At 37.4% G+C, this 24,276-nt stretch overlaps 1 protein-coding gene across 5 annotated transcripts in view; it reads left to right on the top strand.

The window, feature by feature from the left end:
* Positions 1-24,276, top strand: part of SWEETIE (HEAT repeat-containing protein) — a 135,689-nt gene that overhangs the window by 5,646 nt on the left and 105,767 nt on the right. For 4 of the 5 annotated variants that reach the window (XM_077374177.1, XM_077374174.1, XM_077374173.1 and 1 more), the window contains exons 4-10: positions 3,612-3,848; positions 3,994-4,083; positions 4,169-4,256; positions 8,772-8,836; positions 15,248-15,352; positions 19,670-19,759; positions 19,902-19,982. In XM_077374177.1, the coding sequence (XP_077230292.1) occupies positions 3,612-3,848; positions 3,994-4,083; positions 4,169-4,256; positions 8,772-8,836; positions 15,248-15,352; positions 19,670-19,759; positions 19,902-19,982 (756 nt within the window). Of the gene's footprint in view, positions 1-3,611; positions 3,849-3,993; positions 4,084-4,168; positions 4,257-6,407; positions 6,465-8,771; positions 8,837-15,247; positions 15,353-19,669; positions 19,760-19,901; positions 19,983-24,276 lie in introns of those variants that run through there. The other variant, XM_077374178.1, reaches the window with a different exon arrangement.

The following is a 24,276-nucleotide window of genomic DNA, read 5'->3' as shown; positions in this document are numbered from 1 at the left end:
AGGCCAACTCGAAGGTGGATTTCTTCAACCCTAACCCGACCCCGACCCTACCCAACCCGACCTGAGTCTCAACCCGAGGCGTATCAACTCGAATTCAACTCGCCTCCAATTCACTCAACCCAAACCCAAACCAACTAACCTTATTTCTTCGATTAGACGATTCTATTTTTTTAACGTTTGAATAATAGCCATTCATATTCAATAAATAAACGAAATCCACATCAGAAATTAGCACTAAATTTGCAGGTCTAAGCATATGTATTCAAGGAAGGGAAACGAGAAACCAAGAAAAGAACAATAAGAAACTAAGTGTTTTTGTTTCATACCCAAGGAAAACAAAATCAATCGCTTGACCACGAAGACATGCAAAGTGATATTTCTTCTTCTTCATTGACCTTGGCTTCGCACAGGGAGAGAGAACAGTAGAACAGGAGAGTGCACACAATAGAGAGAAAAAGAGAATGAGGGAAAATGCGATCTTATAAACCTTATTCTTCATTGACGTTGCTTCACACTAGGGAGAGAAAACGAGAACAGGATAGTGCACAAGGCATATAGAAAAAGAGAGGGAAAACATGATATTATTATTATTATTATTATTATGTTTATTATGATTATTATTATTATTATTGAATGGTAGGAAAACACGATATTATAAACCTAGTTTTCAGGGTTTTATCAAATTACCGAATATCCTTAACGTTTTAAAAAATTGTAAAATGACCTAAATATCATTTTTTTTTAAATTTAAAAACAAAAAAATTGGGTTCTTGACTTCTTGCTGGGTAAGGTTGCCCGAGGACTCAACCAGAAAAAAAATTCGGGGTTGTTTTATTCCAAGCCTAACCCTATCCGATATTCATCAGTTCAAACCCAACCCGATCCAAAATCAAACCCGATACAAGTTGCACGCTAGTCACCGCGGTACTTGACTGAGTCATGCACATGACTTTTGAACCATGAATTTATGAAATTATTTTTATGGTTTTCAATTGTGTTGTATTTGTTGTATGCTGCTCAACTCAACTCAACTAAGCCTTTGTCCCAAACTAGTTGGGGTTGGCTAATGAATCCTTTAGAAAATTGGAAATTTTCATGAATTTTCTATAGGATTCATTTCATAGAAAAGTGGCAAAGTTTACAGCCGGCTGCCAACCTGGCACCTACCCTCCTCCTTTATCTTGGCTTGGGATAGGCTGTGAAAACACATGCGGAGTTAGTTGTTGTATGCTGCAATTAATAATTTACTAGGATTGCATCTGACTATCATTACGAAGATGACACTTCAACACAAACGAATCCTGATGTAGGGTGAATCACAACTAAGCATGATTGCTTGATAATCAGAATTAGAACCAAGGTTTGAAATTTCGGTTTCGGCCTTAGCCGAAAATGAAATTTCGGTGGCAATTTCGGTTTTGGTGGAAATTCAGGTGTAAATCTTATAATTTCGGCCAAAGTTTTTAAATTTCGGTCCCTGCTGAAATTTAAAACGTTGATTAGAACTTGGGAACTCAATAGAAATATGGGTTGAATGATGGAAAGAAAATAACAAGTCTGGACAACAAAAAGATTCAATGGCTATGTCATGAAAATAGGACAACATTTCGAGTGCTTAAGATTTTTCATGAAGAAAATTAATTATAACAATAGTCCACATAACACCTTTCAAAAAAAAAAAACATTAGTCCACATAACAGCATGCAAGAATTCAAAAATAGAAAAAGCTCAAAATCTCAAAATTCTGAATGTTTAGTAAATCTCAACAAAAAAAAAAAATTTGATTAAATCCCACATGCAAAAATCTCACCAGGTATTAAATCTTACAATTCCCATAACAATTTGCAATGTGTCTATTGTAGAAAAAAAATAGGGTCTCAATTTGGCGTTTGAGTTTCAAAGAGACTGCGAAATTTGGGTGATTTAGGGATGTGAGGAAATATGATTGGGAATAAAGCTGAAAATGACGGTTGAAAATTTGAGTTCTGGATCTTAGAATATATGATTAGATTGGAAAAATATTTATACTTGATTTATAGTTGGTTTGGAGGGGTGCAGATGTATGCCAAGAAATTGTAGGCATGGGTTTTGGCAAGACTAAGGAGCTTAGAGTGGATGTGATTTAGGATTAAGGTTTCTCGGGCAAGGAGAACAGTTTAGGGAGTGGTTTTGGGATTTTGGTATGGGGATGGTTGGCGTGGGGTTATGATAAGGCTTTATTGTCTGGGAAAGATGTGTTTGAGGATTTTGGGTGAGATACAGTGGGCTCAGGGTTTAGTGTGGGACAAGATGGGTACAACAAGAAGAAATATTTTTGAGGTATTAGGCAAGGGGAGGAATATTTCTAGTTCTCGAGCATATTGTTTGTGGAGAAGAAACCAAGAAAGAGGAGAGAAAATAGGTGAAATATAGATTACAAGTAATGATGAAATAAGATACTTATCTCAAGGTATACCACCAAGAGTTTTCCTGGCATGTCATCAAAGAAGCTTTGACATCTTACCAAAGAAAAAGAAGCTTTTCTCCCGAAGAAATTTTAAATATCAATGTCAAGGTGCGTCCCTTCCAAACCTAACATAAAGTATTTATATCAAACCTACAAAATCCTAAGGACTAAACTATCGTCAATTCAAAATGTCCAAAAGAAAAGAAAAAATCGTCCAAAAAAAAAAACATCCTAGCATGACGATTCAAAGGGGCCCATGTGACATATGAATCATCTCTAGAATATATACGTGGGTTCCTCTGGCATCTGGAATATGTCTGCAACATCTGTTGAACATCTGTGTTGAATCATTGATCTGGGACATCTAGATCAAAGAATCTAGCTGTCCGTCCTGATCAAAGTCATCTGCTCGTCTTTGTGTTTCTTGGACCAGTGGGACACTCGGAACTGGGTCTGGATCCCCATCAAATGCCCTTCTCACGTGTAGGGCTAAACCCTTCGAACCTACATGTGCGAAGGAGGTTCAACTGATAGTCAGCCCATCCTTGAGGTAACAACAACGGGTGGCTGCCCCATCCTAAGTTTCTACTGAGAATCTATCATTTGTTAATGCCCACACTACAATGTAAATCAATTGGCATGGATGATTGTGAATTTTGCATTTGATCTACAAGTTGGAATGCGTTGGATGCTTTTGCAATTCAAGATTTGTCCAATCTATCATTTGTGAAAGCCCACACTACAATGTAAATCAATTGACGATATTATGTATTAATTATTAGAGCTTGATGTTTTTTGTTGGGATCTTGCCGTTAAATTGGTTGTTGTTGGCATGGATGATTGTGAATTTTGCATTTTGATCTACAAGTTCGAATGTGTTGGATGCTTTTGCAATTCAAAAATTGTCCCCGTTCATATAAAATGATTATTTTTTCTTATGTTTTTAGCTTTACTTTGTGGATTTTATATTTAACATATGTTAAGCGAAATGCCGCACCATTTGCACCCTTATCATTTGGTCACACCAGGGCCCCCAACTCATCACCTGTAGACTGTAGTAACCCATCCTAGTTTGCTCAAACATGGGGGCATGCACAGCTGGGTGGATTCTACCTCTTCCCTATATCTATTTGTTTAGTTTTACATCAATAACTTTAAATGGCAGGATTTTGTGAGGCAAGAAGCGCTACAGATGCTTCAAAATGCTTTGGAAGGTTCTGGTGGTAGTGGTGCTTCTGCAGCCTATTCAGAAGCTTTCCGTATCATCATGCGAGTCGGTGTTGGGGATAAATCATTTATTGTTAGACTAGCTGCAGCAAGATGTCTGAAGGCATTTGCTGGCATAGGGGGACCTGGATTAGGAGTTATGGAACTTGAAAATTCTGCTTCGTATTGTGTCAAGGTAGTCCATTCCTTTTCTTTTCCTGAACTTGCAAAGTAGAAATTCTATCTTATCTTGAGCTCCATTACTTAGCAATCTTCTGTTCCTAATTTGCTAGTTCTTAATTCTTGAATTTGTTTACCCTCATTACAATTGCATATGCTAGGCTCTTGAAGATCCTGTTTCACCTGTTCGGGATGCCTTCGCTGAAGCTTTGGGTGCCTTGCTTGCTCTCAGGATGAATCCAGAAGCCCTGGTATGTTCATGATCAAATGTCAGCCATTATGCTCCAGGTTTTTTTTCCTTTTGCAATTGCAATTCTTATTTTTTATTCTTAATAGGTGCAACCAAGAGGTAAAGGTAATCCTGCTCCAGCAAGTAAATGGGAAGGTGGTTTGCAGAAGCATTTGATAGGGCCATTCATGAGAGGTAAAGCTATAGGCCTCAGAATCCTATTGTCAGATTCAAAATATTTTACCCTGGAATTTGTTTTTTTTTAAAAATTTCTGGTGCTTTGAGAACATGTGTTATAGCTGATAAAGTACAGGCAGCTCCTTTGGTCAGCTCTTTGATTGCGTGTAGGGGTGCAACTTGGGTCGGGTTGAACCCGAACTCGATGGGTTCAACCCGATTTTTTGTCGGGTTGGGTTAGCAAATTCGTGGGTCGGGCTGGGTTAGGGTTCGGGTTGAGCGGCTAACAACCCGACCCGAGACACACATCTCTCCTTGGGTAAGGTGTAATTCGGGTCGGGTTTGGGTTGAGCGGCTGGCAACCCGACCCGAGTGCAAAACCCAAAAAGTTCTCTTTTTATGTTTCTAATATTATTATTTTATTTATAAGCTCTGCAAAGGAGATTGGTTTTACTTTTTAGGCAACTATGCAACTGACAAGCAGACCTTGAGACGTTGTGTTTCTCCTTGGGTAGGGTGATAAGCAGACCTCAAGACACACATCTCTGCTTGGGTAAGGTGTAATCAGATAATCAATTGAATAAGACAACAAATCTCATCATTAGCTAGTTTAAAAAAGTTTCCTCCTTCATGAAGAGCTTCTTCAAGAAAGAAAGAAAGAAAAGTTCAGGTCAAAAACCCAAAATGGTTTTCATCCTCTTCAGGCTCCATTTCCTCCTCTGTGGATAATGCTCTACTGTGGTCTCTCTCCCTATCTTCCTTTACCTTTTAGAGCGAATCATTTGTTTGATTTCAGATATTGGCTTTTCAGAAAAACTAAAAGGGATTAAGTTTAGGTTTTTGAAGGCTTCAAGGGTGGGAGATGGCGGGGCAGGTTTAGAAGAGGGGGCACTAAGAAGATTTTCTAGCACAGGTGTCTTGTTTGCAATGTCTTGATCATCCATGAGTGGAACCGGGCAGAGGTCTTCAAATGTAATTAGGGTTTGTGGCTTTGTGTGTTTCATGGGGTTGGGGTTAGGAAAAATTTACAGGAATAATACCTCATCTCAGATAAACCCACTCAAGAATATCCTCAGCAACACCACCATCAATTGAAGGCTGAGACGAAAATTGCAGTGGCCAATTAGGTATTTTTTCCACCATTTTTATATTAAACCTAGTTTTTCTTCTTCCTACTTCTTCTCTCTTTTTTAGGATTTTTATTTTTGAATAAAATAATAGTGATTTCTGTTTTCTTTTCTGCAACTCGGGTTGGGTTCGGGTTGAATTTTTTTATGCGGGTTGGGTCTGGTTGAGACTCTGGTTAGGGTTGGGAAAATGGTCACTCGGGTTGGGTTCAGGTTGGCCTAAACCCGACCCGAGTTGCACCCTTAATTGCGTGTTCTGCTAATTATGGAACTTTTTGACACAGATGAGGTAATAACACAAGCAAAAGCAGAGAGAATTCAACTTAAATGATCAGAAACAAGTAGGAATAAAGAGAAGAGGGATTGGAATCATACCAATGAAAAAACCATGCAACGGAATCATACCAATGAAAAAACCATGCAACAATAGCTTTTCTTTGCAATAAACTGTAAGAACTCTTCAAAGTTCTATAAAGAATGAACTTTGATATTACCTAAACTCCTGAATGAATCCAGTTAAACTTCAGCTCTTCATCTGTTCTAGTAGAAGTTTGCAAATAACTGCAAGAAAACCCTAAACTCTTGTAAACCTTCTGTGATAAGACCCAGATAGACTTACTCTAGAAATTGATAAACTAATAAAAAATTATACTGAGTGTAAACAACCATGCTCCCCTATTTTCTACCCAAACGTGCCAGGTGGACCCCACTCGGATGATGTCATCATTGCCAATGTCAGGGTCATTTTGCCCCTTTTGTCTTCTGGATTTATTGGTTTCTCTTTCCTTGTGTGATGGCCAACTTTCTCCATGCTCTGCATCAGTTCCCCACAGCAGGGAAGAACTTGACCCCATTGAGTTGATCTATACAGAATACCATTGAGATCCTGGTTCAACGCTTGCAATTCTTTTGCTGAATCTGAATCCACATGCTCTCAGTTGACTGCTGACCCTTGTGTTTGACACGCGATCTATCTTGTGCTCTTTGGCTGATAAAGACGGTCTTCCCATCTGCTATGGCAATGTGTTTCGTCTAGAATTGTCATTTGTTCTCATCAACATCATGGCCCGAGTAATCATAACGATCGACCATGTTAAAAGTAAGACATTTTAAAATTTGAGGAAGCTCTATTAAATGTGCTTGTTCTAATCTTCTAGAGGATCTTACAACTTCTTTGCTTGTAACCTATGATTTGGCTGACACTTTGAATTTATTGTTGACACACGTGTCGTGTCATGTCCGACACGACACCCGTGTCCACACGTGTCGACTCTCTTTTCGACACTTCTAAATATCTGCTAGAAGTGACGGTAACTTTATATGTATGTACGTGTATGGGTGTGCCACTATTTCTAAGTGTTTAGGGGTTTCCATGTGAGACACCCCATATGTGTGTCGAAATTCGGCACACAAATCTATATCCACAGATCAAGATTATTTATATTTTCTATGTTAGCCGTGTCCCCGTTTCTAAATTTTGGGGGTTTGCCGTGTCTGACACTCTGTGTCCGTGTCGACACGCAACACTAGCGTCCGTGTCCACAATCATAGCTTGTAACTTGTCAACCGCTTATTTGTCAAAACTATCATGATTTCGTAATCTTCTTCATTCTTTTTCCACAAATCGTGATTTGCTTCGATGCCCTTGTGAATTTCTTCATGCATTTGATGTGTGCGCGCGTGCCCCTCCTCGCGCGTGCTACATTGATGCTTAAGTGAACATTATCATGTAACAGGGCCAAATCTAAAATCTCATGCGCGTTGTTCCTTAAGCCACTGAAAAATGGAATACAATCCATAGTCTTATTAGCCAAACTAGTATAAACATATTCTCCAGGAGCATAAAGCTTTTGAAGATGTATCTTCTTCTTCTCGGAGGAACCCCTTTTTGTTGGGCTTTTCGAAGGAGATGAGTCTTTAATGATATCTTCTTCTTTTTGGAGAAAGTCCTCCTCCTCCTCCTCCTCCTCCTCTTCCCCTTCCAAAAGGATCCCTGCCCCTCCAAAAGGATCCCTGTTCTATTTATAGAATTTTTCTTGTGGTCATTGGCAACTTCCACCACATCCCTTATTTTTGCTTCCATTTCATCAATTTTCTTCATGGGAAATTTCACTACTTTCCCCTATTTGAAATGGAGATGACCCATTTCCTTTTTTCACAATTTTTTTACCTTCCTTAAATCTAGGTACTCCCTTATATTTAATTGTAGGTTTAGCAACTCCTTTTTCCTTTTTATTAAGGCTTCATTTTAATTTTCTTTTCTTGTATTTATGATTCTCCTTTTTAACTTAAACCTAGTGTGCGGTCGATTTTCTTTTTACGAAGGTTTTTTTCTTCTTTTTTACTTTCTCCTTTTTCAGGTAAAATTTTCTATCTCAACAAACATATTTTCACTACTATCTCCATGGAAGATTACCATCTATGCCTTTCCCCCACATCTAATGTGGGTCCTGAAGATTTTTTACTCATCCAATTTTCGTCGGCTTCTTTTGTTGTGATTACTGACCAAATCTCAAATTGTTTCCTTCTCTGGATCTATCTCTACATCTTCATCGCCCTTATTGTGATTTTCATCATAGCTTTGATCGTCATCCGAGTCTTAATAATTCATATTGCTAGTCATCTTCATCTATTTTTTCGCTATATTATTAATCAAGTAGGCAAGATTACTTGACTCACTGTACTTAGCTTGTTAGGGGTGTTTTTTTTTGGTAGGTAAAGCTGGGATTGAACCTCTGGCTTCAAGGTTGAGAAACAAAGCCTCAACCATTCAGCTACAGGGCCAACCCCTTCTTGTTAGGAGTGTTATTCATGTGTGGCATGGGGGAAATTTCACCATGATCATGCCATATGTGCCCGATCTAAACTTTGGTAGTCCTAAGGCTAGGAATTGGGGTCACATGGCCACATATGGTTGGGGGGTGTTATTCATGTGTGGCCTGGAGGAAATTTCACCACGGTCATTCCACATGTCCCCGAGCTAAACTTTTCTGCTCCTAAGGCTAGGAATAGGGCTCACATTTCCACATTATGTTTTTTTTGGTTGGGTTAAACTTACTACTTCCTACTTATCACCTTTTGCAACTATCTTACTGTCCTAGATATCTAGATTCTAGATCCTTGACATAACCAACTGTCTAGGGTCGCTTGAGTGCTTTGTCGAAGTTGCTTTTCTGTTCACATATAAACAATATCACTAATTTGCAATAATTTGCTGCTGCTTTATTATCTTTATTTGCAGCTTAATACTTAATACGTCTTATCTTCACATGTTTCTGCATATCGTGCACAGGTCATACAAAATCCCGCTCTTCTCACCGTTGCTTCATCATCTAAACCTTAATTATGGCGCTTTTGATTCTTCCCTGGAATTGCATATCTTTATCTCGTTTGCTTTAAATTGCAGCAAGTGGAGTACGCTCGAAGGATCTCCGCCTTGGACTGACACTATCGTGGGTCTTCTTTTTACAGGTAATACTTACAGATTTAAGTGCCATTTTTATTTTGTGGGTGATAAGGTATTGGCTTTAAATATATGATGCAAGGAGTTGGTAATTAAGTTACAGCCACTAACTCATGATTAGCACATGATTAATTAACTTGATGGAATTTTCTTAATTTTAGTTTATTTTAGATCAATTTGTATCTATAAAATTAAAATCATAAATCGATAATTTAGGCTTTCCTATGGATTATGATTCAACAACTTCAACACAAGATGTATCGATCTAGGTGTAGATCTGAAGAGTTACATCTAAAATCAGGGTCTAGACAATTATTCAAATATGAAATTTTTATAACATGCAAAACTATTACTGGAAAGGCAAAGATTGTAAGGGATAACAACTATGTAAATAGGGAGATTAAAGGAAAAAGGCTTACAACACTGCTGGCAACGAAAGAATACTATTTCCCAAAGGATAGATTAATTACACCGTAAGCAATGAAAGAAGTCAGCCTTCCCACGTAAGTCTCAATCCCAATTCAGTTCATAAAAATTCAGCAACATATTTTTAGATCTTGTAGGAAGCAAGCTTTATAGATATCTTCAAGCCTTCCTCATGAAGAAGAAGAAAACAAGTAGGAGTAGCCATGATTTGGTGTGGAAAAACTGAAAAGAGGATTATATATTTGTTGATGAAAACAACAATATATAGAAATCAATCCTAACCTATTATTCAACAAGGAAAAAGTCTAAAACCCATAATCTCCTCAAAATCTATTGCCAACCTTTAATTACATAATAGGTAGAAAAGTTGGGTTTTCATACAAGGAGGAAACCCTTTGATGAAGTAGCAAAGCCTAATTTTTCCTAGGAGATTATTAGGTTAGGCCTACGGGTTTTAGCCATTAAAGCTAAGTCTTTATTTTATTTGTGTTGCAGCTTTAGGAGAACACAATTTGGTATTAATGTTTATTTCAACATGTTTTGGGTATGATTTTAAATTTCGACAGAAATACCAAAATTTCAGTCAAAATTTCGGATTTCGGTCGGGACCGACACCGAAAGTACATTGTTAAATGTATTAACGCAATAAGGGTATATTGGTCATTATGTAATATATATATATATATATATATATATATATATATATATATATATATATATATATATAGAGAGAGAGAGAGAGAGAGAGAGAGAGAGAGAGAGGTGTCCCTAGTTGGTCGATTACAGAACCTTCTCTAGTCCGCCGACCAAACACACAGTTGGCCCACATTGTTTTGATGTTCCAAAGCATTCATTTGATAGGCCCTGACATATATAGGGTGTGCCTAAAAAATCAGCTCTATAGGAACATCCTAACCCTCCGATTTGTGGAGGTTGAAATAGACAGATTTGTGGAGGTTTATACACGTCCATTTTAACCTCCACAAATCGAAGGGTTAGGATGATGCTACGGTGATGATTTTTAGGATGATTTTTAGGGCACACCCTATCTATGTCAGGGCCCATCAAATGAATGCTTTGGATCATCCAAACAACGTGGGCCCACTGTGTTTTTAACCTACTCAAATCGAAGTGTTAGGATTATCCTATGGAGATGACTTTTTGGGCACACCCTATATATGTCAGGGCCCATCAAATGAATGCTTTGGATCATCCAAACAATGTGGGTCCACTGTGTTTTTGGTCGGGGGACTAGTCGACCCACTAGAGACACTTTCTTCATATATATATATATATATTAATCTTGGAAATGGAGTGCACAACACACTGTGCACAACTCCTGTTCTCTCCCATTCATGTGTTATGTCCTCTCTTCTCCACACTCTTCTTTCCTCTCTCATGTAAATCAACAGGGTATCAGAGCTTCAAGTTGAAGTGACCCTTCATCCAAATGTCTGAGCTAACCCAAATGTCAAACTCCTTCCTATTCAGGGAGAGTTGCTGAATGATCCTAGTCGATAGAGAAGACTGGTTGGGAAACTAATCTATTTGACTGTCACCCGTCCAGATATATCATTTGCAGTGGGTATGGTTAGTCGCTTTATGTGTTCTCCATATACTTTCCACTGGGCAGCTGTCATTCAGATTATCAAATATTTGAAGCGTACTCCAGGTAAAGGCTTGTGCTTTAGAAAATATGGACATGAAGAAGTAGAGGGATTCAGTGATGCAGATTGGGCGGGATCTCCTGCAGACAAAAGATCAACTACTGGATATTGCCGACGGACTATATATATATATATATTCTGCCGACTAGAAACTCTTTTCTAGTCCGTCGGCTAAAAAAACAGAAAGGGAGTGCGCAACACACTGTGCGCAATTCCTGAGACTTCGAAATTTTATCCCACCTAGTCTATTTATGCTTGTACATAGTAGTGTGCTATGAAGCACGGGTACTCTCCAGAGGCCCACGCACCCGTGTTGGGTGCGTATTGATTGCGAGTGCACCCACGTACTCCCTGGGTGCGTATTGGGTACGCACCCAAACATCATCGGGTGTACCCGGGCGCACCTGCACTCTCCGGAGGCCCAACGTACCCATATCCTATTTTTATAAATTGTTGATCATCTCCAACATGGAGATAAGATCATAGGGGCCGTTTGGATATGTGGATTTTAGAATCTTGGATTTCCTCAAAATCGTCGTTGGGAGACGAGAGAAGGAGACCGACCATATCACTTCTTCAGAGCAGACCGACAAAATTAAAATCGGACCCGCAATGAGAATATGCCATGTGTTAAAGAAAAATTTACTTTTGGATGATTTCCCTAAACTCAAGGGATTGCTCACGTCACTAGTGATGTTGTGGCGTGAAACAATTTGTTCGGTCCCCTTTTTGGTCCTACTCTCGATTTCCCTAGCATTACTCATAAAAATATATTATATTCAACGTACCCCCAACGTACCCGTATCCTATCTTAAAAAATCACGTATCCACGTGCCCGTATCGTGTCGTATTCGCACCCCGTACCAGTATCCGTGCTTCATAGGTAGTGTGTAGAAGGCTCTATCATTCTCTCTCATTCATGTTTTCTCTCCTCTCCTCTCCTCTCTTCTCCACTCTCTTTCTTATCTCATGTAGATCAGCATACATAAACCCTTGCAAAATTTCACCGAAATCTGAAATTTTCACTGAAATGTCGCCGAAATTCAACATTTCCTCCAAAATTTTAAAAAATTCCATTCAAATTTTAAGATTTCCACCGAAATTACTGAAATTTCGGTCGAAATCTCCAAAATTTTGGCCGAAATCTTGTAAAATACTGAAATCAAATTTCCGAATTTTACATGATTTTGGCCGAAACCAAAAATTTCAATTTCGGTTGTGGCAGAAACCGACAAAAAACTGAAATTTAAATCTTTGGTTTTGGGACGGGATTTTAGTAATAAAACACTAAAGGTGAGACTATTAATAGATGGGGTATGTAGGCAATGATAGAGGATATTTTGAAGCTTCTTTTCGTGAGAACCACTGCTAGGGTGGTTCGGGTGGTGTGATGATACTCTTCATGCAAGCACCAAAAAAGTTTCTCAAATGCATCATTTAAGTCGTAAGATCTGGAGCTTTATTTGGAAACCCAACCAAAATCGTGCTGGTTTGCCGGAAGTCTCAATGGTATTAGTGAGTTGCTGCTGCTTGTCGTGAGTCATGTACCCCTATTTTCTTGTTGTAAGCCCTTTGCGATGGTGTTGTACCGTGGTGGAATTATTGGCTTGCCATGAGAGCTGCTTCTATTTGTTTTTCGCGAGCCCTTGTTTTCTCACCTTGAGCCATCTGCAGTGATGTTGTACCGTGGGAGAATCAGATCCCTAATTTTGAAAATGGAATAACATTAGATGATATCCTAGAGATCTGAGGCACAACATATTTGGGGGTGCTACTGTTAGCATAATATGCCCTTAGAAGCCAATTTGGTTTCTCATTTTTTGAATCATTACTTTTTATGGATGACACTTTCTATTTTTAGTATCACTGTCATGAATTTATAGGTTTCACTATGACTAAGTTTCTTAGGCAACATTGCAGGAATACCATGCCTAAGAATGGAGAGTATGGTGTTTATATCTCATTTACTGGGTTAGAGACCCTAAGCAAATAAGTGTGTTTGTAGATGAGAGTTACACATTGTACACGATCATTAATATGAAACATAGAATGCATAAAACTCCTTTGTTCAGTCTGCAAATGCAGTCAAATCCCTTGACCTGATGTGGTCCACATTGATGTATATGTTAAAATGATGAAATTTTAAGATGAAGCTTCGGGAGATGCTAGAATAAGCACAATTACATACTTAGAAACCATCACATGAGAAAGAAAGCCATCCATAATGGCTTAATCATGTTCAACAACAAGTGACACGCATTGTCGCACTTGTCTGGAACTGTAAAGTCAATGAAGAAGTACAATGTAATGAAGTATTAGAAAGTACAATGACCAGTCATCCCTCCAAGGACCCCAACAATATGTTAATACCATATAGAGTTACGAGGTGCTATTGGTTCCATGCTGATATGATATACTATGCAAATGATACAGTTACTTTTGTTGTGCATTCCAATGATGTTGCCTACCAAATATCTTTCTCTATGTTAATGAAATGAAATGAAATGTGAAGGAAATAACTTACAAACAAATATTTCCCCTTTCTGTGCTTAGTCAGAGACTCAACATTTATATGATGGGCCCACAAAATTTGAAAATTTCATGACTATTTACATTGAAAATGAAAAGTGGGCCCACCTTGGATTCAACTAGGATGGGCCCACAAAGCATGCTGACAAAGATAAACAAATCTTAAATATTTTTCTACCTTTGCTATTGGCACTGACACCACTATTTGCACCATGTACATCGGAATAACATTTTATCTATAAATCATAGATCTTTTGAAAATTTTGAGCATGCAAGACTATTGCATGAAAGCTAAAATCTGCAAGGATGACCACGTTGTAACCAGATGTCTAAGGAAAAGGCTCAATGCACTATTCCCTAGATGTTAGGTTTATAACATCGTAAGCAAGGTTTTAAATTTCAGTTTCGGTGTCGGTTTCGGCCCCCACCGAAATCGAAATATTTCAGTTTGGGCGGAAATTTCGGCCGAAATCATGTAAAATTTGATTAGAATTTGGGTATTTTTAAAATTTCCGCAGAAATGTCTGAAATTTTGGTGGTGGAAATTTTGGCAATTTTGGTGGAAATCTTTAATATTTTGGTGGAAATCAATAAATTTCGGCTGAAAATTTTAAAAATTTGGTGGACATTTTGTAAATAAGGGTGAAAACAAAATTTTGAAATCTTGTTAAAAACTGGTTCATGGTTAATTTCGTTTCGGCCTTGGCTGAAACCATAATATTTCGAGTTTCAGCCAAAATTTTAAATCATAATCGTAAGCAGCGAATGAACTCCATCCCCAAAATAAGTCTCAATCTTGAATCGGATCAAAAAAGTTCAGCAGTGTGGTTTCAGATCTTGTAGGAAACAAGCTTCATAGATATGTTCCAGTGCTCTGCATGAAGGAGAAAACAAGTAGTAGCCATGATCTCGAGAGTAAACACTCAGCAGAGGATTGTATGCTTGGTGCTGAAAACAACAATCCCGTATTGACAATTAGACACAAACAATTTCTCCTAGGCTGTTCCTCTAGCCTGTATTTATATTGAAAATCATTCCTAACATTTTAGCCAGTAAGAATGAATTCTAAAACACAGAAAATCCCCTCAAAATCTATTGCCATTACACTTTCTTAAGTGCATTAAGTCACAAAGGTGGGATTTCATCCCAAATTGGAAACCTACAAGACCCATCGTAGCAAATTCAGAAAATTCTAGAAAAATGCCTAGTAAATTCTTCACTCAAATAGTATGGGGATTTTCCCTCAGCTTTGACTCCAATGGCTAGTGACATCAACAATGGATTTCTTTGTCTTTTCTCCTGTAATATCTTTTAATGACCCTTTGATGTATTTATGCATAATGATATAATAATGGATTTCTTTGTCTTTTCTCCTGCAATATCTTTTAATGATCCTTTGATTTATTTATGCACCAAGATATCATGCATTCAATCCATGATTTCAGTTTTATGGTTAAAAAAACTAGTGTAAACCAGCCTATTTTGTTCTCAATTGAATTTGTAATTGTGTTGATATCTCTCAACTTGTAGTTGTGGGCACTACTAATCTTCTTTGTGGTTTGAACTGGTAAATAGAATCTATTGAGCAAAACAATGGTGTCTTACTATATTGAGTTACTATGATATGACATGCTTTTATTGCAGTAATTCTTTATTGTTTTTAATGATACGCTCCTTTCAAGTAATATGAAAGCGAATTTGGTTTATCATTTACTAATTTGTTGAATTTTCAATATGCTTTTGATCAAGCATGGATCATAAACTTCTCCTCTGGGTCTTAAATCGCACATATTGCAGGCCACTCGTCTTAAGTACCTCCTTCCTGATAGCGAGCTTCAAAAATTTGCACTTCAGGCTATTGACATGCTTCATGGGGATTCCCCTGTGGATGCACATGCTCTGGTAACTTTCTTCTTCGATTTCATAATACTATTTTTTGTCGTGTTCTTGGAATATTCTTGTTTAATAATGAAATGAATAATGAAAAATTGTTTGTCCATGTGTCTTTGTCTGCCCGGTGAAGTTAATTATTACTTGCTCAGGATTTCAGGATCTTGCTAAAATCAGCATTTCTCATGGTTCTTAGGGGATTGGTTCTTTTATGTATGTGGATTAGTGAAATTGGTAGTTACTATCAATCTGCGAAGTAGTTCTTTTTGTATGATTGGGAGATTCATTATATGTTTATTATTTATTATTTAATCTATAATACTCGTTCACACTCTATTATGTTTGTATTCAAGGGTATTATTGTCTACACATTTACACGCTTCCTATGCAAGGTCATTAACCCTCAAGAATGGATGGACTTCATTTTCTTACTTCGCCGGAAGAATGATGACTAGCAGTACAAGGAGGTGATTCAGCAAGAGAGGCACACCTCCGCTATTGACCTGATCAACTTGTTTTGACTTATTCCACTTGTAATGATTCCCTTGAGGTCCTTCACCACAAATGCATCAGTAGTGAATTCAAATTAGCACTGTATATCCTTCATAAATTGACTAACAGATAATACTTTGTCACCTTTTGAGAGCCGGTAACGACCTGGAATCCTTCTTCGGATCGCTATGGAAAGAAACAAGTAACCTGCATAATATACTATAATTTTTTTTAAACAAAGAATAACTAAGGACTCAACATGCCATTAAATCTAAGTTTAGACAAATTCCAACATACATAATAAATTCCTCTTCATGAGGATTAATCTCAAACCACCATCATCAAATTAAAATGTTTAACACGAGTAACTGACATGATAGACTGAAATAAAATTAAACTAAGACGGGCCACCTGTCAAGGCTAAATAGCCATTCCAACAACTCTGCACACGATCTCTAAGCTTCCCCATTTGATCCTGCCTCCTCATAAGGCGCACAACCTTAAATGTTTTTATAGGTGTGAGTTTCATCATTGAGAAACCCATGGGGCCATACGGCATGAAATCCAACATTACTAGAAGATAAATCAAGAATTTAAGGCCTTACAATTCCATTTTATAAATAAGGATTTGGAAATCATGAATAAGGTAGCGGAAGTGAAATACAAACAATCGTTCGGAAAAAAAAAAGGTGAAATACAAACAGTTTAATCCTTTCAACTAAATGTTCTAAAACATAAATTATCACATGTTGTAACAGAATATGAGAAATCACAGATTATGCATGATATTAAAACGGGCACATGAAACTAACATGCTGAAGCATACCAATCATCCACAATATAAAGGAAACATCTCAATAACTAAACCATGCAGCATATGCCAGTATGGATGTCATCCTGTGTATCAATATGCAAGTCAACATGTGGTAGGTGAGCATAGTGGAAACGGTGTTGTGCCCCACCTGCCCAGACACTAACCAACCACCTACGAATTACCACAATGAGCGTTCTATCCAGGTCTTTGTGCATATTGGCAAGACGGGTTTAGCGTAGGTAATCACGACTTCTCTGTGGATAACCCCATTACCTTGCCTTACACCATTTCGGTGGGTCTATGGTCGGTGGTCGTACATGTCTTGATTTTGGCATGCAATATTGCCATACTGCCCCGAGGACACTAGGCCCACAGAGATGCATTTGCCATCCGAGAGTTGCACGGTTGCACCTACCATCAGAGTTAGCTTCTAGGTTGCCATCCCAAGGACGACTCAATGGCCACCCACTCATAGCTACTATCACACCCGATGTATGGTTGTACATGTCTTGATTTTGGCATGCAATCAGTGTTTAAAAACTCGTTGACTCGGGTCGGAACTCGGCCGAGTCGACTCGGAATGGTGGTGGCCGCATCAAGGAGTCACAGACTCGGCCGAGTCTAAGTCATGTCGAACGAGAATGATTCAGGAAAAAGAAAAAAAAACAAGATTTCATGTGCAGAGAGTTGATTCAGAAAAAGAAAAAGAAAAAAACAAGGGCAACTATAAAATCTTACCTATACATTTTGGTAGGGAGTTGATTCACATTCATCCGGAGAAAAGCCCTACTTGATTTCTCGGACAAACGCCTTTCACCGTCGCTCAGCAAAAATTTGTTTTCACCGCCTGGTTTTGTTGGTTGTTTTCACATTGAAAAGAAGAGGTTTCAAAGAAGAAAAGACTGTTTCACTTTTTCTCTTTCCTAGTGCTTAAAGATGCAATAGATATGAGCCGTTGGATCATGCCATACTATCATGTCCTGTGTGGGACTCAAAAGTTGAAAAAATATAGGCGAGAATTGAATTTTTAAAGGGAAATGATATATTCAGCCCTTTTTTACTTGGGAATTTGGGATAGCCTGAATAGCTATAAATATATTAAATGGGGATGTCCCAAGTAAACAAAAGGCGGGGGATATCTCATGCCTTATTTTCATTATGTGCTGGCACACGCTACTGCTGGATAGCTATAAAGGCAGGCTGAGCTGTCATGGCTACATGTGCTTTCACTAATCAACAAAGAAGAGAAGTGACATATTTGACCTTTTATTTCATTTTTTTTTATGAAATCTGTGGAAGCGTCTTTGCGAAGTACGCCACAGCTGTTTCATCATGCCTCTTTAACGTTCATTTAAATCTTTGGCAAGTGATATACTTGTCACATTTTTTTAACTTGGGACAACCCCTTGTAGTTTATTTATGACTACTCTTTTGCACTAGAGGGGGCTGTCTCCAGTAAAAAGGAGGCATAATATATCATTTTTCTGAATCTATTACTAATCTGCTAGGTAATTTTGCAAAAAGTTATTTAGTGGGACACTTTTGCAATAGAGACCAGCCACCTGGTAGCATATTTTGTCTTATTCATTTAATGAATCTGAGGTTATTGTTCTTTTAATACTTATTACTTTTTATCTCATTTCTATATTTTTTATATTTATTTCATTTATTTTTTTTTTTTAAAAAGTTTACAACTCATATGACTTTGCCGCGTCCGCGCCGAGTCGACAAGGATTTTCTTTGGCCGCGTTCCGCGTCATAACCGCATTTTTAAACACTGCGATCATAGCATATACTTCCAGTCATGGTACTACATAATGGTACAATCCATATCATGATGCATTGCAATAACAAATGTTGACCATGTATATGATTAGGGAAACACCGTTTTGAAACTCATATTCTTGATAGCGCAATTAAATCGATTTTGAAAAAGTAATATTTTCATGTGAATCAACAATTAACATTCTTAAAGGCAGAATTTCATAAAAATGTAACCGTTTTCACATAGTCAAGGGAGATACACCATTGACTGGGATAAGGGCTCCAGATATTTGGGTTACATCACTTTTGTCGCCTACACAGGCCAGGTTAATAGAGGGCACAACCACAATTGAAGGAAGCAACCCAACTGACAAGAAATTCATCGGCATCTGCCGAAGGGAAGCCACTTCCTCTGGAACTACCAAATCACCGATCATACCGACAGATTAGCTCCAAGAGTAGATTCCTCTTGCCCTACCACATCTTAGGCTTTGGAATCATACAAGGCACCATGTTCACCTTCAAACACACCTGGAGAGACCTCTAGTCTTGGGCCATTACCAGTACCACCGAAGCTTCCTTACACCAACGTTGAGTCACAAGGGGGGTGGGGGGGGGGGGGTGGTCACAACTATCTTCAATTCTTTGACACATCAGTAGAAACTCACTCGAAAAATCCATCCGTTGATGATAGTTTGTAGTATATTTTCAGTCATGATCAAGTAGCTGATTTTTTCACAAATTCCACTGCAAGGGGATCAGTACCATTTCTTATTTAGAAAGCTTTCTAGTTTCTATCATTCAAGAAGATATATCAGTGTGAAGGGGGCTGTTGGATGTTATAGTTCAAATGAACCGTAGTTTTTCTTTACACATTTACATCATATGTAAGGTCATTCAGTCCTCAAGAAGAATTAAGATATCAACTTCCTGATCTTACTTCCTCTTGAATACTGTTCGATTCATCTATGATATATCTCTTACGACTACTCTTTTAGACACTAGTTATCTTTTTGTTTTTTTTTGTCAATCTTTGATAAGACTGCACATAACTGTTCTAAATGTTGTGATTAAAATTATGATACTTTTGAAATGAATGGAAATCATTAAATTGATTTCTTTTGGCACCTTGAAGCAAATTCGCTATATATAGAATGAATATGCATTTTTACGTAGAACTGACACTGGAAGTATCCTTGATATCTTTTTTGTGCTCTACGTTTTTATTTGCTGCTCTAATATGCCATTTGTCTTTGAAGGCATGTGTTCTATATATTCTTCGGGTAGGCGTGACTGATCAGATGACTGAGCCTATTCAAAGGGTTTTTTTGGTTCGTCTAGGGAGAAAGGTTTGATAACATGCCTCCATCTATTATAAGCAGAAATTGTCAAGCCTTGATTTTAATTGATTAAATAGGCCTTAAACTTCTGAATGTTTCATTATGTGGTTTTCTACATGAAACTGAAAACAATTTTTCTTTTGCTTTGCAGCTGGAATCTCCTGATACCGGTCCTTCTATGGCTGTTGCCGCATTGCGTACCCTATCATATCTTTTGACAACTTTAGGAGAGGTGGGACATAATAAGATTGTGGTCCTGCCAGCACTTTTCATTTTCATTTCATTATCTCTCCATGTGCTGATAGGGTATTTTTTTTTTACTATGCTGAAATTAAAAAATATGCTCTTTGCGGAAATGCCTAAAGCTGTCAAGTATGGAAGCCATTGTAAAGTGGTTATGAAGAGCTTTATTTTTTAGGTACAATGTGCTGTTTAGATGAAACAATGCTACATGTATGTAGAATAAAAAGGGAAAAGGAAAATAATCATAACCATATACCATGTGTGGTTTTAATGGAGTAGAACTAAACCAGAAGCTAAAAGCTGAAGGTACAATATATATATATATATATATATATATATATATATATATATATATATATATGTGTGTGTGTGTGTGTGTGTGTGTGTGTGTGTGTGTGTGTATACACATATACATATATATATATATATATGTATGTATGTATATACATACATATGTGAATGTGTATATATGTATGTGTATATATATATATATATGTATATGTACACACACACACACATATATATATATATATATATATATATATGTATGTGTATATATATACATACACACACACACACACACACACACACACACACACACACATATATATATATATATATATATATATATACTAGTAAAACACCCCGTGCGATGCACGGGACGGAGAAAAAAGAAGAAGATTCAAGTTGAATTTGTAAGAGGTAAGGAGCATCCCAACTTCCATTATACTACTATGCACATTTCTTCATAAGAATGTAAAAAAAAAAATCCAATAGAAACTGTTAGTTTTCCGATAATATCCTTCCATTACAGAACATCCAAAAGATCAGAAAACCCTAATTATAGAAATAGACACCAAAAAGCAGCATACCAATTGCTAGAAAATAAAAAACCAAAATAAAATTCCATGTAAACAATGCAGACAATCAAGCTCATTTCCACAGTTTACATAGAAAGGCCAATAAGGGGAGTTGAATTTTCAAAGCAAATCCAATTGACTGCTTCCAATATCATGTTCAATGCATATCCAATTTTCATTTGTGAAATGTGGATTGAGAGAAAAAGATACAGGTAAATGAGAAGTAAAGAAAAATAAACAGAAGACATTTGCAAGAATCCCATCTTAGTAGTGAACTGAACTATCCCAAGGACAAAATCCCTAATAATCGAGTCTTCTTTCAGTCTCATGTGGCGGGAATTAGACTGGAACATGTAAAGAATAACTCAAAGGAAGTCATTTATGATTCAGATTGCTCATCTAACAGAATTTACATATTGATTAGTGAAAATTGTGTTAGATTTACGTATGGCTTCAAACAAAGTTTCAAAAGCCCAAAAACACAAAACAGATAAGGATACAATGGTGGATATTAAGCATATTAAAACCTAAATTGAATAGTAATGTACGTATAATAAATTCCAGGTTCATTTATCATCCCCACAATGAAATCATGTTCACTCTTAGTAACGGTACAATTGAAATAAAATTTACATAACTATAAGATAAGATTATCTTCTTCTCTAACTTGGAGTGCCAATGAGAAGTGCCTGCAGTTACTGATTGTGGGTAATTCCTTAGTAGTCTATAGAAACCTGAAAGTCCCACGATTATTGCCAGTGGTACTCCCCTGTAAGAGGCGATCCAAAGAAATGGCAAAGGAATGTCATAAAATTTAGTACCTATGAACCGCAAGTATTTGAGAAATAAGATCAATTAAAAAAATTTATTACCTCTACTACAGCAACATGGAAGCTCTCTTCATTGTTTGAAATTGGTATTAATGCATCATTCTCATTGCAAAACATAGAGACAAAGAATTGTACACAAAACTTTAGCTATTGCAAATTAATTGAATCTGAAACTGATTATTGGAACAAAAAATGCATTAAGATGGCAAATTCCGAATTTCCTAAAAATGAAAGTAAAAGACCCAAGATCAGGATCCACACTGCATGCTGAGGGAAAAAAAGATCCAATGTTTAGAACAGAAATTGTTACAAAAGAAAATACAGAAATTTAAATACGAGATGCATAAAGGACATGCACACCAAATAAAGAATCACACTCCCATTCCAAGTTTGAAACTTATGCTAGGCAAGCTACAGGACGACATTGAAACTTAAATGACAAAGTGTGTACTGTGTATCCATAATAACATTACATATCAAATAATTTGGCAATGATGTGCAGGGGATAATTGGAAGGAACGGGAAAAAAAGAACATTTAATAGCATTTTAAGGATTCCAATAGCTAATTAGAACAGTGTAAAACAAAAGAGTTCCATTACTAAAACATGGGATTGTAAACATCATTTCTAAAAAAACGCCACAGATTCCCATTACGTGGCTTATGGAGAAATGGAGTCCATGAGGTGATAAATGCTTCAATGAGGTGATGTTCTTATTAGGCAATTCCTCAAACACTTGGCATGCTTACTAAATAACCCCCTAAAGACCCAAAAACAGTTCGAATGACTCTTGCATGCTTGCTTAAATGGGAACAGCCATGGAGAAAGGGAGTCCATAAGGTGATAAATGCGTCCATGAGGTCATCCTCTTATCAGGCAATTCCTCAAACAGCTGGCCTGCTTATTAAATATCTCCCAAAGAAGCAAAGACATGAATGAGAGAGCCTTTCTTCGAATATAATAACACAAAGAACTACAATTAAAAGAAAAGGGTTTATAATGTAAAAATAAATTAAGGATTTACCGTTGGGGAAAGTCTCCAATTTGAAGTAAAAAAAAAACACCCACTTTGGAGTCATGATACTCTCAAAATCCAAATTTACAAAGAAAGAATTAATAAAAAATGAAGATGATAACCTAAAAAATCTTCAGAATGGGAGAAAGGAAATAACTTAAAATCTAAAGCAAGAAGGGCCTAAAGAATGGAAGGGAAAAACCCCCAACAAAACCCTTGAACATTAGAAATAATAAATGGGAAGAAATTGAAAAACAAAATAAGAAACTACCTGCTCAGTGTATAGGGAGAGAAGGAGAGGGAACATCTAATTCTTCTAATTCTTCAAATGATATTAAATAACAGAATATTAGGAAGGAAATTCAGAAAATCATAGCAATGTTGTAGAAGAGTTTTGAGCAAAACAAACCTGGGGTTAAAATACAGGAAAGGGTCACTGCTTCCAACTGAAGACAACTGCTATGGATCTTGAGAGAATGCCTTGGAAGATCTCAGCTAAGAGAGGATGTCCGCCAGAAAATGATGGCAAGAGTCGAAATCATGAAGGGTTTCAAGAGAAATTTGGAGAGAGAGAGAGAGAGAGAGAGAGAGAGAGAGAGAGAGAGAGAGAGAGAGAGACCGATGCGTGGAGGAGAGGGTACCGAAAGCAACGAAAGAAACTGGAAACTAAGATCGAAAAAATCTTCATAGAAGAGAAGAAGAAGACGTGAGCAGAGAGACATGTCGTAGGAATTTGAGGCATTGGAGGTATTTTTCAATTAGATGTGTTGGAATTTGAGGGCATAAGAGGTATTTACCTGTTTGGGGGTGATGTGTTAAATCCACAGAAACAGGGGGGTGGGGGGGCCATTTGGGGTGGGGGGGGGGGGGGTGGGGGTGTTCCTAAGCATTCATTTGGAAGGCCCCATCATGGATGGGGGGCCTACCAAAAATCAGCTCCATTGGATCACCAATGGGTGTCCATTTGTGGGGCCAAAAATGGACAGATACTGTTTGTCCACAAATCTGTCCATTTTTGGCCCCACAAATGGACACCCTAAGGTGATCCAATGGAGCTGATTTTTGGTGGACACCCTACCAATGAAAGGGTCCATCAAATGATTGCTTTGGATCCCACCCAAAATGTGGCCCCACCCTGTTTCTGTGCTCGAGCGCAGCAAATGCATGCTCATATATATATATATATATATATATATATATATATAATGGAAAAGAACCAAACGAGAAGCTAAAACCTAAAGGCACAATATATATATATATATATATATATATATATATATATATATATATATATATATATATATATATGTGTGTGTGTGTGTGTGTGTGTGTGTGTGTGTGTATATTGTATATATACACACATTCATATATATACTGTATATATATACATAGAGCATGCATTTGCTGCGCTCGAGCATAGAAACAGGGTGGGGCCACATTTTGGGTGGGATCCAAAGCCTTCATTTGATGAGCCCTTTCATGGGTAGGGTGTCCACCAAAAATCAGCTCCATTGGATCACCTTTGGGTGTCCATTTGTGGGGCAAAAAATGGACAGATTTGTGGACAAACAGTATCTG

Source organism: Tasmannia lanceolata, unplaced genomic scaffold, assembly GCF_043159265.1.
Source record: "Tasmannia lanceolata isolate RefF3 unplaced genomic scaffold, GAP_Taslan_0.1 ptg000044l, whole genome shotgun sequence".
Taxonomy (NCBI): Eukaryota; Viridiplantae; Streptophyta; class Magnoliopsida; order Canellales; family Winteraceae; genus Tasmannia; species Tasmannia lanceolata.
Note: the sequence above shows the minus strand (reverse complement) of the source record. Positions and strands in the feature narration are given on the sequence as shown.